This window comes from Agelaius tricolor, unplaced genomic scaffold (assembly GCF_023055355.1).
Source record: "Agelaius tricolor isolate 1412-34295 unplaced genomic scaffold, bAgeTri1.0.p SCAF_5, whole genome shotgun sequence".
In the NCBI taxonomy this organism is placed as follows: domain Eukaryota; kingdom Metazoa; phylum Chordata; class Aves; order Passeriformes; family Icteridae; genus Agelaius; species Agelaius tricolor.
The window spans coordinates 49,653,765-49,667,375 of record NW_027269265.1 but is presented as its reverse complement, the minus strand read 5'-3'; the positions used below and the strand labels follow the sequence as shown (position 1 = coordinate 49,667,375).

At 37.7% G+C, this 13,611-nt stretch overlaps 1 protein-coding gene across 12 annotated transcripts in view; it reads right to left on the bottom strand.

Annotated features, from left to right (window-relative positions):
* The window catches only part of PLEKHA7 (pleckstrin homology domain containing A7), a 146,089-nt gene that overhangs the window by 21,032 nt on the left and 111,446 nt on the right, over nucleotides 1-13,611 (bottom strand). For 8 of the 12 annotated variants that reach the window (XM_071427866.1, XM_071427867.1, XM_071427868.1 and 5 more), the window contains 8 exons: nucleotides 9,961-10,477; nucleotides 7,832-7,918; nucleotides 7,351-7,470; nucleotides 5,543-5,596; nucleotides 3,273-3,353; nucleotides 1,311-1,379; nucleotides 1,063-1,143; nucleotides 66-215 (listed from right to left, as the gene is read on the bottom strand). In XM_071427866.1, the coding sequence (XP_071283967.1) occupies nucleotides 66-215; nucleotides 1,063-1,143; nucleotides 1,311-1,379; nucleotides 3,273-3,353; nucleotides 5,543-5,596; nucleotides 7,351-7,470; nucleotides 7,832-7,918; nucleotides 9,961-10,477 (1,159 nt within the window). The remainder of the gene's footprint in view (nucleotides 1-65; nucleotides 216-1,062; nucleotides 1,144-1,310; nucleotides 1,380-3,272; nucleotides 3,354-5,542; nucleotides 5,597-7,350; nucleotides 7,471-7,831; nucleotides 7,919-9,960; nucleotides 10,478-13,611) is intronic. The other 4 variants (XM_071427877.1, XM_071427873.1, XM_071427869.1 and 1 more) reach the window with 3 other exon arrangements.

The following is a 13,611-nucleotide window of genomic DNA, read 5'->3' as shown; positions in this document are numbered from 1 at the left end:
CAACACAGTTTTAGTCTAACTGGGATTTTAATTCTGGTTTTCTTGAAGCAACCAAAGACACATACCGTTGAAACTTTGGATATTTCAGCCCGAATATGTATAAGGTCCTCTTGCAAAAGTCTCTGCTGGTAAGATATTTTTTCTGCATGTTGTGGTTGGTCTTTGTACTGATCCATCTGCCTGTGCAAAACCTCCAAAACAGACTCCAGCTGATCCTAACAAAGAAGACAGCAGTAAGTTTACAACATTTACATGGAAATTTATGCACCTACTTGCAGGAAGATGAAAGGTGTTTTCCATGCCCCAAGTCTTCCCTACAAACCAAGAGAAGTTAGGACTGGCCTCCTGTTTTGGAGAATCACATGTAAACAAAAACTGCAAGAGCCTTAATTACCTATTGTATCCAAAATTATCTGATATTTTCTATTAAATCTTCCCTTTAAGCAGCCAAAACCATTGAAAACACAAAGCAGTGAGAGGGGAATTCTTCTGTTTACCCTCTGTACAAAAGTGTAATTTACAGTTTCAGAAGAATTCCCTTAAGCAGTACAGAACTATGACAGCCCCACCACAGCCCAGCATGAGCTGTTTGTTTAAGGACAGGTTCTCCTTCACTGCTGTGGGTGAAACAGTCATGTGAGGGTTTAAAATATTGCCTAAAACATGAAAGAGGCCCAATTCATTTAGTCAGGAGTAAATAATGGAATTAATTTTGCACAGTAGCTCTTCCACAGGATCCACCTGAACAGCACTTTCATTTCAGGATATATATGTTTTTATTATTATTATTATTTTTATAATCACCTCAGTTTATTGACAGCTATAGCTCACAGGAAGTAAAGCAGATGGGTTTAAAACATTCACTTTCAAAAACATGTTTTCTCAGAATGGGTACTCAATCCTGAAATAAAACCCAATTCTTGTTATCATAGAAGTATACACACAGTACAGTGCAATCATCATCCATTAATTCAATTTATTGTTTATAATTTCCTATTTTATACTTCACGATTAGATAAAAGTTTCTGTTTTGCTTTACTAAGCCCTTTTTAACCTGCTTACTTTATTTTCCTTAAGGGCTCTTATTTTGTCCTCCAAGTCCTGCAGAATTCTGTCCTGCTCACAGAAAATGCTCAATTTCACCTGGAAATGAAATCATACACACACATAAGGTTAGAATTTAAAAACCAAGCAGAAAAGTACCCCCTTGTAATATTTCACCCCAAGGAGCATAATAATGACCATGTAAACTGTACAAAAGAAGCAGACAAATCAGTGCAAGAGGTGCTGAAGTGGTGTTTGATACTTACATCAATATCACTTTCTGCAACCTTGACAGGTTTTGCACTTCTTTCTTTCAACGTGTCACGTCCTGTCACCTAAGAGGAACAGAATTTCAAAATGTAAGAAATTTGTAGCAAACTAAAACCTAATGATGCTTCAGCAGCGAAAAGAAAGCTTTTGTTAAATATTCACTTTTATTAAGGAAAAAAAAGGATACAAGTGTTTTGAAATCTGGCTTTAGTTTTTGAGAAGTGTTAACAAAAGGGATTACTAGTTACATTAAGCTATTTAGTAACTCTTCCAGCAGCTTGGAATTCTGTACAAAACAACATAATCCCACCTGTCTCTGGTTAGAAAAGTCCTTTTCCTGCAAGATCTGGTAGTTTTAACAGTTCTGCTCTAATAGCCTTCTTGAAGCCAAAGGAATGGAATCGTTCATTTAAATGCATGGTTGCAACAATAGCAGCATTCATGATGACTAAAAATACAACTTTTGGCAAGTGTTTCATTCTGCAAAGGACAGTATCTTCCTCAAAATCCATCCACAGGGTGGATTTTACTAAAGACAGACTGCCATAAAAATGCTATAGTGGAATGAAATGTAATTAATCTATTTTGACGTGGCTGTCATGTACCAAATCTCTCATTCCCTAAATCACTGGTTTCAGATTCCATTTCTGGTGAGACTACCTTCTCACATAACAGTTTTAGAATCAGTACCAAAACAATACTCAGTTGTACTTCCAACCTTCCCATCAACCTTAAAAATTAAGGCATGTCTGTGTCTGTAGAAATGTTTATTATTTCCACTGCCTACACAGGACCCTCTTTGTGAGCAAATGAGATTAAAAAAAGAGCAATATAATAAAGCTCATAAATAATACATTTTTTCCAAGCCTTAAAATCTACTGATTTAATATCACCTCTTTGGAACACTTTTAAAGATTCATTAGAGCAAATACTGTCTTATCACAGGGCCAGCTGGTGGTTAGTAGTATTCATATACAGCATATTCTTATTCATATACAGGTAAAAGTTTATTGAGAAAAATTCACCTCAATATTGTCTTCAGTAATATAAGAGGAGAGATTTTGATACAAAAGCTGAAGTTGTTTGGTTTTTTTAGTGAGGTAAGAGGGGTATAAAGAGGCAGTTTGCCTTTTTACCAACTGGCAATCTCCAGACTTGAAGGTACATATTTTTCTTATTAACCTAAGAGTCACCTACAGGACCATATTAGCTTGTTAAAAGTAATTAAATTTTACCCTAAGTGAGGTAAATATCATCTTCTCTCCTCCAGTGGCAGACTCCATTTAAAGACTTCTCATGTACTTTTGAGTGGTAAAATATTACTTCTGCATCACCAAAATCAATAGTATTTATTGCCTCTAGAAGCTTTAATTTTTTTTTTCAACAATTAGATGTTATGTAGAAGAAAAAACTGTCTTTCAAAATTATTAATGAAATTATTTAAATGCTAAATCCTATAGATAATTGTAACAATTAATTAAATATAAACATAAAATACCAGCATATCAAAAGTAATAATTCTGCATATTTAATTACCTGCAAGCTAAGGCAATGCAAAAGCCTTTTTCAAAGCAACAGAATTAACATAAAAACACATCTACAGAATCTGGGGATACTTTAAATTACTTAATCAGAACTGTAAGGAATTTGTTAACTATCAAGCAGTGAACATGACAACATAATGAGGATTAAGCATGCTTTCACATTTTCCAAATTCCACACAGGAGTCACTACTTGACACATTCATTTCCAAAACATGATAAAATGAAACCAAACACTGAGGTCAGCCATAATTTCGCATACAGACTCCAAAAGAGGGGGGGGAAAAAAAGAGAAGTAAAAATAAAATCTTACAGAAAGCACTACTGTGCACCAAAAGACACCTGTAAAAAGCCAGAACACTGACTGCTACTTGAAAAAGCGATGGGATGAGCACATTTCAATGCAAGCAGTCTTACATGTATACTGGATAGTAACCCTTGTGCTGAGTTCTTTAGCACTTTGTATATCATGTTGATCAGAGGTCCATTATTTTCTATCTGTTTCAAACAAAAGTTTAGTCATAGCTTGTTACAGACGTCAAGATTTAAACCCCCAAACCTCAGAACTCAAAACTCCATGAGCAGCAGTGATCACACACTCCCAGGTCACACCTAAGCACTCTGCAGTTAATTGCTCAACCACAATTCCACACTGAAAAGTTCTACTTCAAAACCTCTAAGAAAGATCTCCAGAAATAATGGATTTAGTGAAAAAAAAAAAAAAATTAACTCCAGTTCCAAAATGTTCAGTCCTAATTGAAATTGTTTCATCAGGGTGGGTCTAATTCAAAGCCCAGTGTAGTCAAAAGAGATACCTGAACTAATTGGCTTTCTATCCAAGTTTCCAGCCTCTTAAATGGAAGATATTACATACATGACCTGGGAATTTGCTGTTACTACAATCTGTATCATTTGCTTCCTTTCATGCAGTGCACTGTTTTTTCCTGGTATCACAACTCAAAGCATTGCTACATTTAGGGGCAAAGCACAAATGTAACCAATACAGGGACACCTTCTCCAGTTTTACATGGGCTCTTGAATCTCTCAACAACCTGACCTGAAATTTTACATTTCTGGACCACGACTGAAAGAAGGTTATTAAGAAACGTCCATTTTGAAAATTTACATCACTCATTTGGAAATACATCTGACATTTTGAGTGTCACGATTTTCAGAAGGAAACCAGCTGGCATAAAGTTTCTTTGCACAGAAGTATCAGGTGCCCCCTTACAATTTTTCTCTCTGGCTGCTTTTGTTAGGTGCTACAAGCAGTAGGAAGGCACAAGGGGAGCTCTAAGAGACCAAATATGTCTTCATGCTCCAGACTGCAACAAATTAATCTGGACAGAATCCGCCAAAAAGTTAAGAACTGCCCCCCAAGAATTTTGCTAAGCATATCACATTTTCAGAAGCTTGACCTGTGGTCACTTCAACTGTGAAAATTATTGTGTTTTATAATGGAAAAAAGACTGTGATTATTAATAATTTCTCACCTTGTAGGATTTATAAAATTGTAATTTGTCATAAAATTCATCTGATGGCTTGGGCTGCAGTTACATTTGTCAAAGCCATGAACAAACCAAGGACAAGGCTTAAAACCAAATGTGTCCAACCAATTTTAAATTTGTATACTAATGATTCCAGCAATTTACATATTCGATCATTTAGATTACACATACATCACCTATATTTTATGCTAAATACATATACGGTTCTGTAGTAATATTTTCCATGTATATATTTGGTTATATATTCAGGAATTCAAATATCAGACAAGATTGAAATACACATCCTCATAGGTGCAATGAGCTCACAGGCAACACCCCATGGCACCAGTGAGCTCTGTACATGCAAACCAGCAGATAACAAGGTGTTAAATTTCCCTTCACCTTCATTTTCAGGAACACCACGTGATTTATACAAGGCAAGACATCCTACATCTAACAGAAAGTGGTAAACTACTTTGCTAAGCAAAACAATTCTATCTTTTTGCTGGGTTTTTTTCCCCTTCAAAACCTGATATTAAGAACTCTAGATTTGATTTCAAATTGCCAACTATCAAGTGTACCAGACACAGAAGTCATTTAGACAGATGATAGGACCCTCAGTATAATATGGAATTCTTTTTCAGAAAGAAATACCTCCTAACATTACTTGATCAGATTCTCTCTATGGATGGATGGATGAATGGGTGCATTTGAAATACTTTAGCTGTAATAACATGAAAACAATGACAGTGATAATTAATCACATTTTCACAAGAACATATGGTACATTATACAAATAATGGAAAAGTAAGTCTAAGAAGATTGAAAGGGGAAAAGCTGGATTAAAAGAACACGAGTTTTAACTTAGAGGTGCTGACTTCATATTAGTACTAATGCTACAGCAGAGAAACACTTTCAATCTGTTTTTTCTCTGACTTCCCTAAACCCACATATCATCCATCTCAGTACCAGGAACAAAAGTTGTTCTTACAAACTAAAGCAACCACATTTTCTGAATTTTCACTTTAATTGTATAGTCACTACTAAAAAGACACTCAATACTCTAAGCACAAGCAAAAGACACTTTCCATCTCAGACTAGAAGGTTACTTTAAAATTTACAGGTACAAACACAACGCAAAAAAGACAACTGGATTGAAAAGATGATAAAAAATTAAGTAGACTAATCTAAAAGTCTTACCTTTAGATCCAAATACTCCAGATCCTTTTTCAACTGGATATAAGTGTCATCCGCCTTCAGGCAAGTACATAGGGAAAAAACAGTGTAATAAATTTGAATGTTTGGAACCATTTCAGAATAGTTGGACTTGCTATATACAAGAAAACACGGAAGAGAGAACAAAATAACAGAGTAGGAGAACATAAAAAAAGCACATTTGCTCCACCAGCATATTGTTATTTAGAGCTAAAAAATGGGCAAGATATTTCCCAAGAGTATTACTGCCTCATTACCCCCCCCTCCAAACACCTAGATTTTTGTTTCCACCTCTAATAGGACATAGAACTACCTGAAACAACACATCTTCAAAAGCTGTTTTTTCAAGATCAATTTCCACTGACTAGCCCTTCACTGAAAAAGTTACAGTGGTGTGACTGAATGACAGATGTAACCAGAAGACATCATGTAATATATCACTAGAATACTTTTGATCACAATTTATAAGCATTTTAAGATAGGGAAAGTATGAAATAAGTTTTGGGAATAAAATTCTGAAAAAGAGCTCATTTATATGATTAGACAATCCATTTTGTCTTTTAAGTAATAGCATTAAAGTTGATCCTTATTTTTCATTGCCTCACCTGTAATTGCTATCAGCTTGATCTTATAGTTACACTCACCTAGCAACATCTTTATTACAGTCCCTTCTAGGAAAACATGCACAGAAGTCATAACAAAGTTATTTCTCCTCTCTTGAAAGGCGATATTTGCAAAACAAAACAAAGTTTAACTGTTGCAAATGTGCTACTTGTAGTTAGCCAAAATGCCCAAAACTTCCTAGAATTTAAACTGCTATTTTGTCAGCATTTCATATCCTGGGTGCAATTAACTTCAAAATAAAAGAAAAACACAACTATACCTTTTCTCAAGTTTTGAGCCAATGAGAATGTGTAGTTAGAAAAAGAAAAGAAAAACCCTTTATGCCATAAAATCAATAGAACGCACTTGCATTTCTTTAGAGGTGTTCACTTACAATTCTTGTCAGATCAGCTTGTAAGACTGGCTGAGACTTGACTAAAAAGTCTGCCCATTTTTGGAGAAATCCCTGTTATTACCACCCATCTTAGTGCAATTGTTCTGTAGGTGAGGTAATCGGGAAATGAAACTTCTTCAATTCCAAAAAATCACTTTAGTTTTGGGCCAAAGCCGTCACCAATTCCAAGAAGAGTCACCAGATTTTATTCCCAGGTGGCTCCATTTTTGAGGCTCTAACAGGAACCAGAGAGCTCTGTGAGTACATTTCTGTTTGATTTCATATTTACAAGTTTCACACACCAGTGCAATCAAGAGCACCGTAGATGATCCAAGACGCTCCTGAGCTTTTATGAACCAATGTTCACCTGCAGAACTGACACAGTTACAAGCTCATATGAATGTACAGACTGGCTGATGCATTTCAATTTGCAGGTGATGCAGCACATGGCACAGGGAGCCAACCCCACCTTGAAAGCAGCACAAAGAAATGGTTTTGCTTCAGAATGAATTTATACAGTATTTGAACCCACATTTCTGAAGATGCAGCATTTTCAGAAATAGTATAAATACACAGTATAAAAAGGCAGTAGACACTTTGAAACGGATGCACTGGTGCCCTGTAACTTAAAAATGCTCGTCTCTTATAGCAAATACAGTAAGCAAAGAAAAATCACAAACGACCTGGGCACTGTAGAATACCAAAGAATGGGCAAAGAAGCACAGACTCAAGCATGCCACTAATGAAGCATTTGCAGAGTCACAAAATGTCACAGATGAGCCACGCAGCAGCTGACCTGATAGGTGGAATTAGTTGGCAAGTGCTGCAGTAACTGAGCGATTGTGTAATTTCTTATACTAGCCAACTTAGCCTGATGTCTCCTTAATCGAATGAGAAGCAATGTTAGCTCTTCAGGCTGCAGGTATTTAGACACATTGTAAAGAGGAAATTAGCAGTCTTCAGGGAGAGGAACTATAATTACATTTTTCACCTCAGTGCCCAGAAAGCAGTTACTTGACATGATTAAGCAATTATTTAATTAACTCTGCATTTGGTCAAACAAACATAATAAAACTTGAATCCTGTAATAACAGAAAGCTCACCCCTCCTCACGTCGCAGATAAAGGCAAAAATCCTACAGGCTTTACTGGGTTAAGATTAAGTTCTCATTCGAGTTATTTATGCTTTAACTAATACAGTTAAGATTAAAGACTTTGGATTTCAAAACCTGGCTGCACTAGCGGGAGGACAGGACAGGAGCCGTGCTCTGCACTTACCGACTTGCCGTGCAGGCTGGGCGCGCTCACCGTGTGTGTCATGTAGCCCATGGCGGGCATGGAGCGGCGATCCAGGTGCGTGGAGCTCTGCAAGGATGCACAGCCACAAGGTAAGGGTTGGGTCAAGTGCCAGCTGCGGCAAATTCAGGCTGCAACTCTGCCACAGGTTTTCTATTTGAATTCAGGGCGTGCTTAGAACAGGGTAACGCACGCTGGCCAGCCTGATCCTTTGATGATAAAAAACTTATGAATGAACAAACACAAATTCAGCACCTGTGATGCTGGGCAGAGCAGTGGATTGTGGCAGCATGAGATGCTTCAGCAGAACGTGCAATGTAGCTTCCAGCAAATTTTTTAAAAGTTCATCAAGTTCCCCCCAACACAATGTCTCCCAGAAAAAGGTTTGGTTGGATGATGCTCTCCGACAGCAGGCTTCCACTGCACATAGCACACACCATGAATGCTCTCTTTTAGCCAGGCTACATGAAGCTACTGACATGACTGACACCTTGTGGCAATGGCTTCCATCAATACCAAGGGGTTTTTTTAATCATCATCTTTGATCTGCCCCCTTCTGCTTACAATAAGAAAGCTTACTGCACACTCATTCTTTCATCTTTCTCTTAAAGCCAAAGTCCTATGGCTTCTTCAAGGCAGACTAAATGTCTCAGTTATTTTTATTCCTGTATCTGAACTTCCCTGAATTTGCCTCACCTGCCTTGTTGGTTTTCTTTTTAATGCAACTGGATGGAATTTAATAAAGCAGTACAGGGAGCATGGAGTATCATGGATTTATGCAGACACATTTAAATGTAGAATGACACTGTGTGCTTACATAGAAAAACATGAACATTTTTCTCTGCAAACTTTCACAGAAGTTCCACAGAGAAGTTTTTATGATGAGGAACTGTTTCCCAATACTGGTAAAGCCAAGATGCCATAAAAAGAGCTTAAAATTTATGCAGTTACATTGCACAGGAAATGAAAAGACTGCTGTACATGCCTTTGTAAGGATGCAATGCTCCTTCAACTTACAGGTGGAGAAACCAATGTGTGGTAGAATATAACCAGGAGTTAAAAGTATTAATTTCCAGTTCTGCAAATCACTAGACTATTTCACCCTCTGACAGAATATTAGAAATCTATTAATGCTGAAAGACACCCAACAGCTGCACCACATATACACTGGAAAAAATCTACACTGTGCATGGAGCTGCAGCACAGTTTCATGCTGTGTTTAGGTCCTAAACCCACTGGGTATCTGGATTTACAAGATCTCTCCTGTAAATACCTCCCCTTACCCCTTTGCAATACCCTTTGCAAATACCTTCCTTTATCAGAGCCCATGGCTGAGGTCGAAGATTTAAGTGAATACAGAGGCTTTCAATACCAATTATTCCAAATCTACCAAGACAAATCAATCCTTCATTGATTCAACACATATTTCCCCAAATTCCTTAGGCAACTAGAGCATTTGGAGTACTGAACAGGGAAACCTATAGGAAAGAGGGTACAAAAGCCTCTAGAAAAAACCCTCACACTGAAACCAATCCGAAAGGTGAAGCTTCAGACCAACACTATTTGAATTTGGTTAGCCCACTGATAAAGACTCTGCAATGGACCTAAAATATTAATATATGTATTAATAATATATGTAATAATAATAATAATAATATGGGTTTTACCATAACTAAAACCAGAATGAGCTGTATGACTTACTACAATAGCAAAACACATAGAGAAAGCAGGCACAGCACCCACAAAGCTACAAGCAAAAATAAATAAACAAAAAATATTCCATCCTGCTGAGTTTCATATTCTTGCCTTCATACTCTCTACATTAAAATACTACCATCTGTACATTTTATACATGTAAGATATGCCTTCCTGATTTTTATTAAAAGTATTCCATACCTATGTGACGTGCCATCAATTTTCCTTTCCTAACCAACAAAAGTTATAAATCTGATCAGAATGGCAAGAGCTTGAGGAGAAAATTATTCCTTGTATTAGCTTTTACAACTCACATGATCTTTCACACACGAGGAAGGATGCAATGAATCATGACTAAATAACCCCCCACGTGTGACACCACGTATAGAACGGTTTGTCATTAAACAGGTACCAACCTTTACAGCACGATTCCGAATCTTCCTGGGGGATCCAGCAAGAGGAACATCCACAGTCTGTCTCTCATCAGATGGTTTAACTGTGAGCCTTTCTGCAGGAGTATGTGGCCTCCGTGGGAGAAAGTTTTTTGGAGGCCCAGGTGGAGGAATATCAGATGGAGAGGGCGGAACAGATATGGACCGTGGAACATCTAACGAGCTTTTTGACTTCGCACGATCAATGAAGTCTGAGGAACCTACATAAAGTGGGGCTGTGGGGCTGCCATGTTTGAACTGCTGCCTCTGCTGCCACTCATACAGCTGCCAAACAGTTCCATCCTTATTTGCTTTCCTCTCCTCCTGGGACATCTTCAAGTGGCTGACGCGATCTTGTGCATATTTGTAGTCACTCGGCAGATTGCGGTTTGGTGGTGGTGAGCTCCCTGAAGGCTGCCTGGTATTCTTTGGCAAAGTGTGATAGTTCTCAGGAAAAGGAGGATTGGGACCCTGACGTGTAAGAGTCTGATCAGAAGTGAGGCTGGAAAAAAAAAAAAAAAAAAAAAAAAAAAAAAGAGGAAAATTTTAGCACACACTGATAAGTGGGAGTGACTGATAAAAAATACCTCTAATGACACAAGCATTGGAGCTACAAGACATATAACAGACATTTTAACAGAATTTACAGAAATATTAACAAAGCAATATTAATGACATCTATCCTGCACACAAACACTACACTGTATAAATACAGGATTTTAATTTATTGTTTAGCCTAGGATGAATTACTAGAAACAAACTTAAGGAACGGCAGCATTATGTAGTTGAACTAAAAAGAAAATCAAGCACACGAAGAAAGGAATTATTGTCATGTTTATCGAGTGAGTCCCGATTTAAAATATTCCTTTTCACGGAAAGCGTTCTCACCACTAGGTGGTGCAGTTTACGAAAACAAATGCATGTTCAAGATAAATATCTTTAAAAGGAAGATGAAATCTCACCAATCCCAGAATATCTCATAGTTTTTGTTCATGTGAATGAAGCAAAAAGAAATAAAATGGTAAGAAACTGCTCGAAGTCTGCAGGTCGGTATGATTATTTTCACCTAAAAATAGTGAAACTGCTACTGCTTCTACTGATTTGAGCAACATGAGACTTTGTACAACAAAAGTCATTGACAAATTAGAATATAAAAAGAAGTATTACATCCTGGCTTTAGTAGTGGACCCATAAAACACTTAAGCTGTACAAACTAGATATTTTAGTAGGTAGTGTTAAGACAGAATTGGCAAAAGCTTTGACAAAGCCTAGTTAGCTCCCTCTCCTCCTTTGAAGACAAAATCTTTCTGTAGACTGCCTGTCTAATTTCTGATTCTTCCATCAAATATCTGGGGGTTTTGTACTTGGAGTCATTTGCCCATTGATTCAGAATCTCCAAAGAGAAAACCATTCTGCTAGGCTTGCTACAAAGCATCAACACAAAAAACCACAAAAAACCCCAAAATTAAAAAAAAACAGCCCAGCACAAAACCCCACAAACAAAGAAACTCCAAGCATATTTTCATCACTTCACTCAGTAAGTTCCACTCTGCATGAGAGGGAGACCTCATGGTTTGGAAAATGCAGGAATTCCATCTGAAAAAAAGGCCAGGATGGAGAAGAACATCTTTGTTCAGCCTCCAAGAATAACTGAAGCAAGGAGGAATGAACTGCTACTAGCTACCAGCTCAGTACTTGCCACCATCCTTTTTTACTTGCAGGATTTGACACTGTGGACTGCCTTAAAATATGGATAATCTCAAGAGGATACAAAACTCCTCAGGCCAGCAAGTAGAATAACTGCCCTGCACTGCCTGGAGGGTCACAAATCTGTAAAGGCCCTGCTCTCTCATACCACAAAGTCTTGATGTTACCTTGAATTTCAGAGTGAAGGTTAAAGCAAGCAGCTAGTATGAACACAGGCAACTCAAAGATCAGCATACAGTGGTCATGGAACCCCTTTTAATTCTCTAATTCATTGTATTACGTGCACTTTGAATGTCCTGTACTTTGCTGCCAATTTTTTCCACAAGAAAACATGTGGTAGAAAGTTGGTAGAAATGTATTTCCTCTAGATAGCAGTAAGAACCAAGAATGCTTGGAGGGGATAATGCTTCAAAAGGACATCTGAGGCAGGCATGAAACTTAGATTCCTTTGGTGATTTCTCTGTGGAAAAACAGATAAGGGGGAAAAACACTCCTATATCCCAATTTAGTGAAGACCTCATGAAGGCCTAAGCAAACTATCAGATGTTGCAAACCACCTGTGTGTGATTATTTTCTAACGGGACATTAAAAGGCAGAATATTGAGATCAGCTGGAATTGGTGGCAGTCAATGGAGCCAACAGGGCTGGCAGCTTTAGGAGCAAAGCCAACCTGAAAACAAAGACAGCATGAGTTTTGTTGGGGGCAAGAGGAGCCATGCCTTCCTTCTGGAAAAGGATGGATTTTTTAGAGAAGAACTAAAAACTGTTATTTTGAAAGCAGTACGTGGAGCAGCTGACATGAGCCAGTTTCATGCAATACTTCAGCCTGCTATAAAAAGAGAACAAAGTTGAATGTGGATAACATTGCACAAGGAAAGTCACATTCAGAGCTGAACTTTGGAGGCAACTGCCTACATACAGGCACATTGTGTTTTCTCAGTATCTGAAGAAACCTAGGGAGAAACCTCAAGCTGAGATGACAGGCTTTAAGCTGGTAGCATCTCTTCCACACAAGGTTTGAGATGCTTAAGAGATAATTTGCATCATATAAAAATAGGCTCTGAGATGACACACAAACTTCTAGGTAAAGAACCATGTCCCAAACAGTTCAAATTAGTCCACAAGGGACTATTTCTTAGAGATTATGAGCAAAAGAGAGCAAAAGCAGCTGTTCTTGAGACTCTCCCTCATTTGAATGATGAGGTACAGAGAATATAAAAAGGAAAGCAGACATTAAAGAGTGCATAAATGGCCTGATGTCATATTATATGACCATTGGCCATGAAAACTTTCAGGGTCTTTAATGGGAAGCAATCACACAAGAAGACATTGTAAAAAGAGAAAATAGATGTTCAAAAGACAACAAGTACTATTATTAGAAACACTCTGCCCATTCATGGGAATGCACAGAAGTTAACAAAGACAAGCAATGTTTCTTCCTTAAGCAAATCAGGAAGGAACAGAAAGTTCTGCATAACAAGAAAGGTTTTAAACACCATTTGCAAGGAAGGAAGTATCACAACATGACTGAATCTAGTGAGGAAATATTAAGCTTAATTGGCTTTATATATTTCTAAAATGCAAGTAAACTGTTAGAAATAGCAAATTCTTTATAGTTATGCACTAAGTTTATACAGGCACTGGAACCAGATCAAAACCTAACAATTTCTGAACAGCTGCCATTTGATGGTCCTGACCTTGACCTTTAACTTAACCCAAAACCTCTTGAAAGCCTCCTTTCAAACTTTCTTCCAGTTCTTGAGATCTCTCTGAAAGGCTGGTATGAATTTCACCAAAGCAGGTATTCCCATCTGCTGAGAACAGAGTGGGATTAGATGGCCACACTGGATGTCACTGGAGTGCAGCTGAGAGCTCGCTAAGAGAGGTGGGTCCCCAAAGTGACAGCTAACATCTACAACTCAGCAGAGT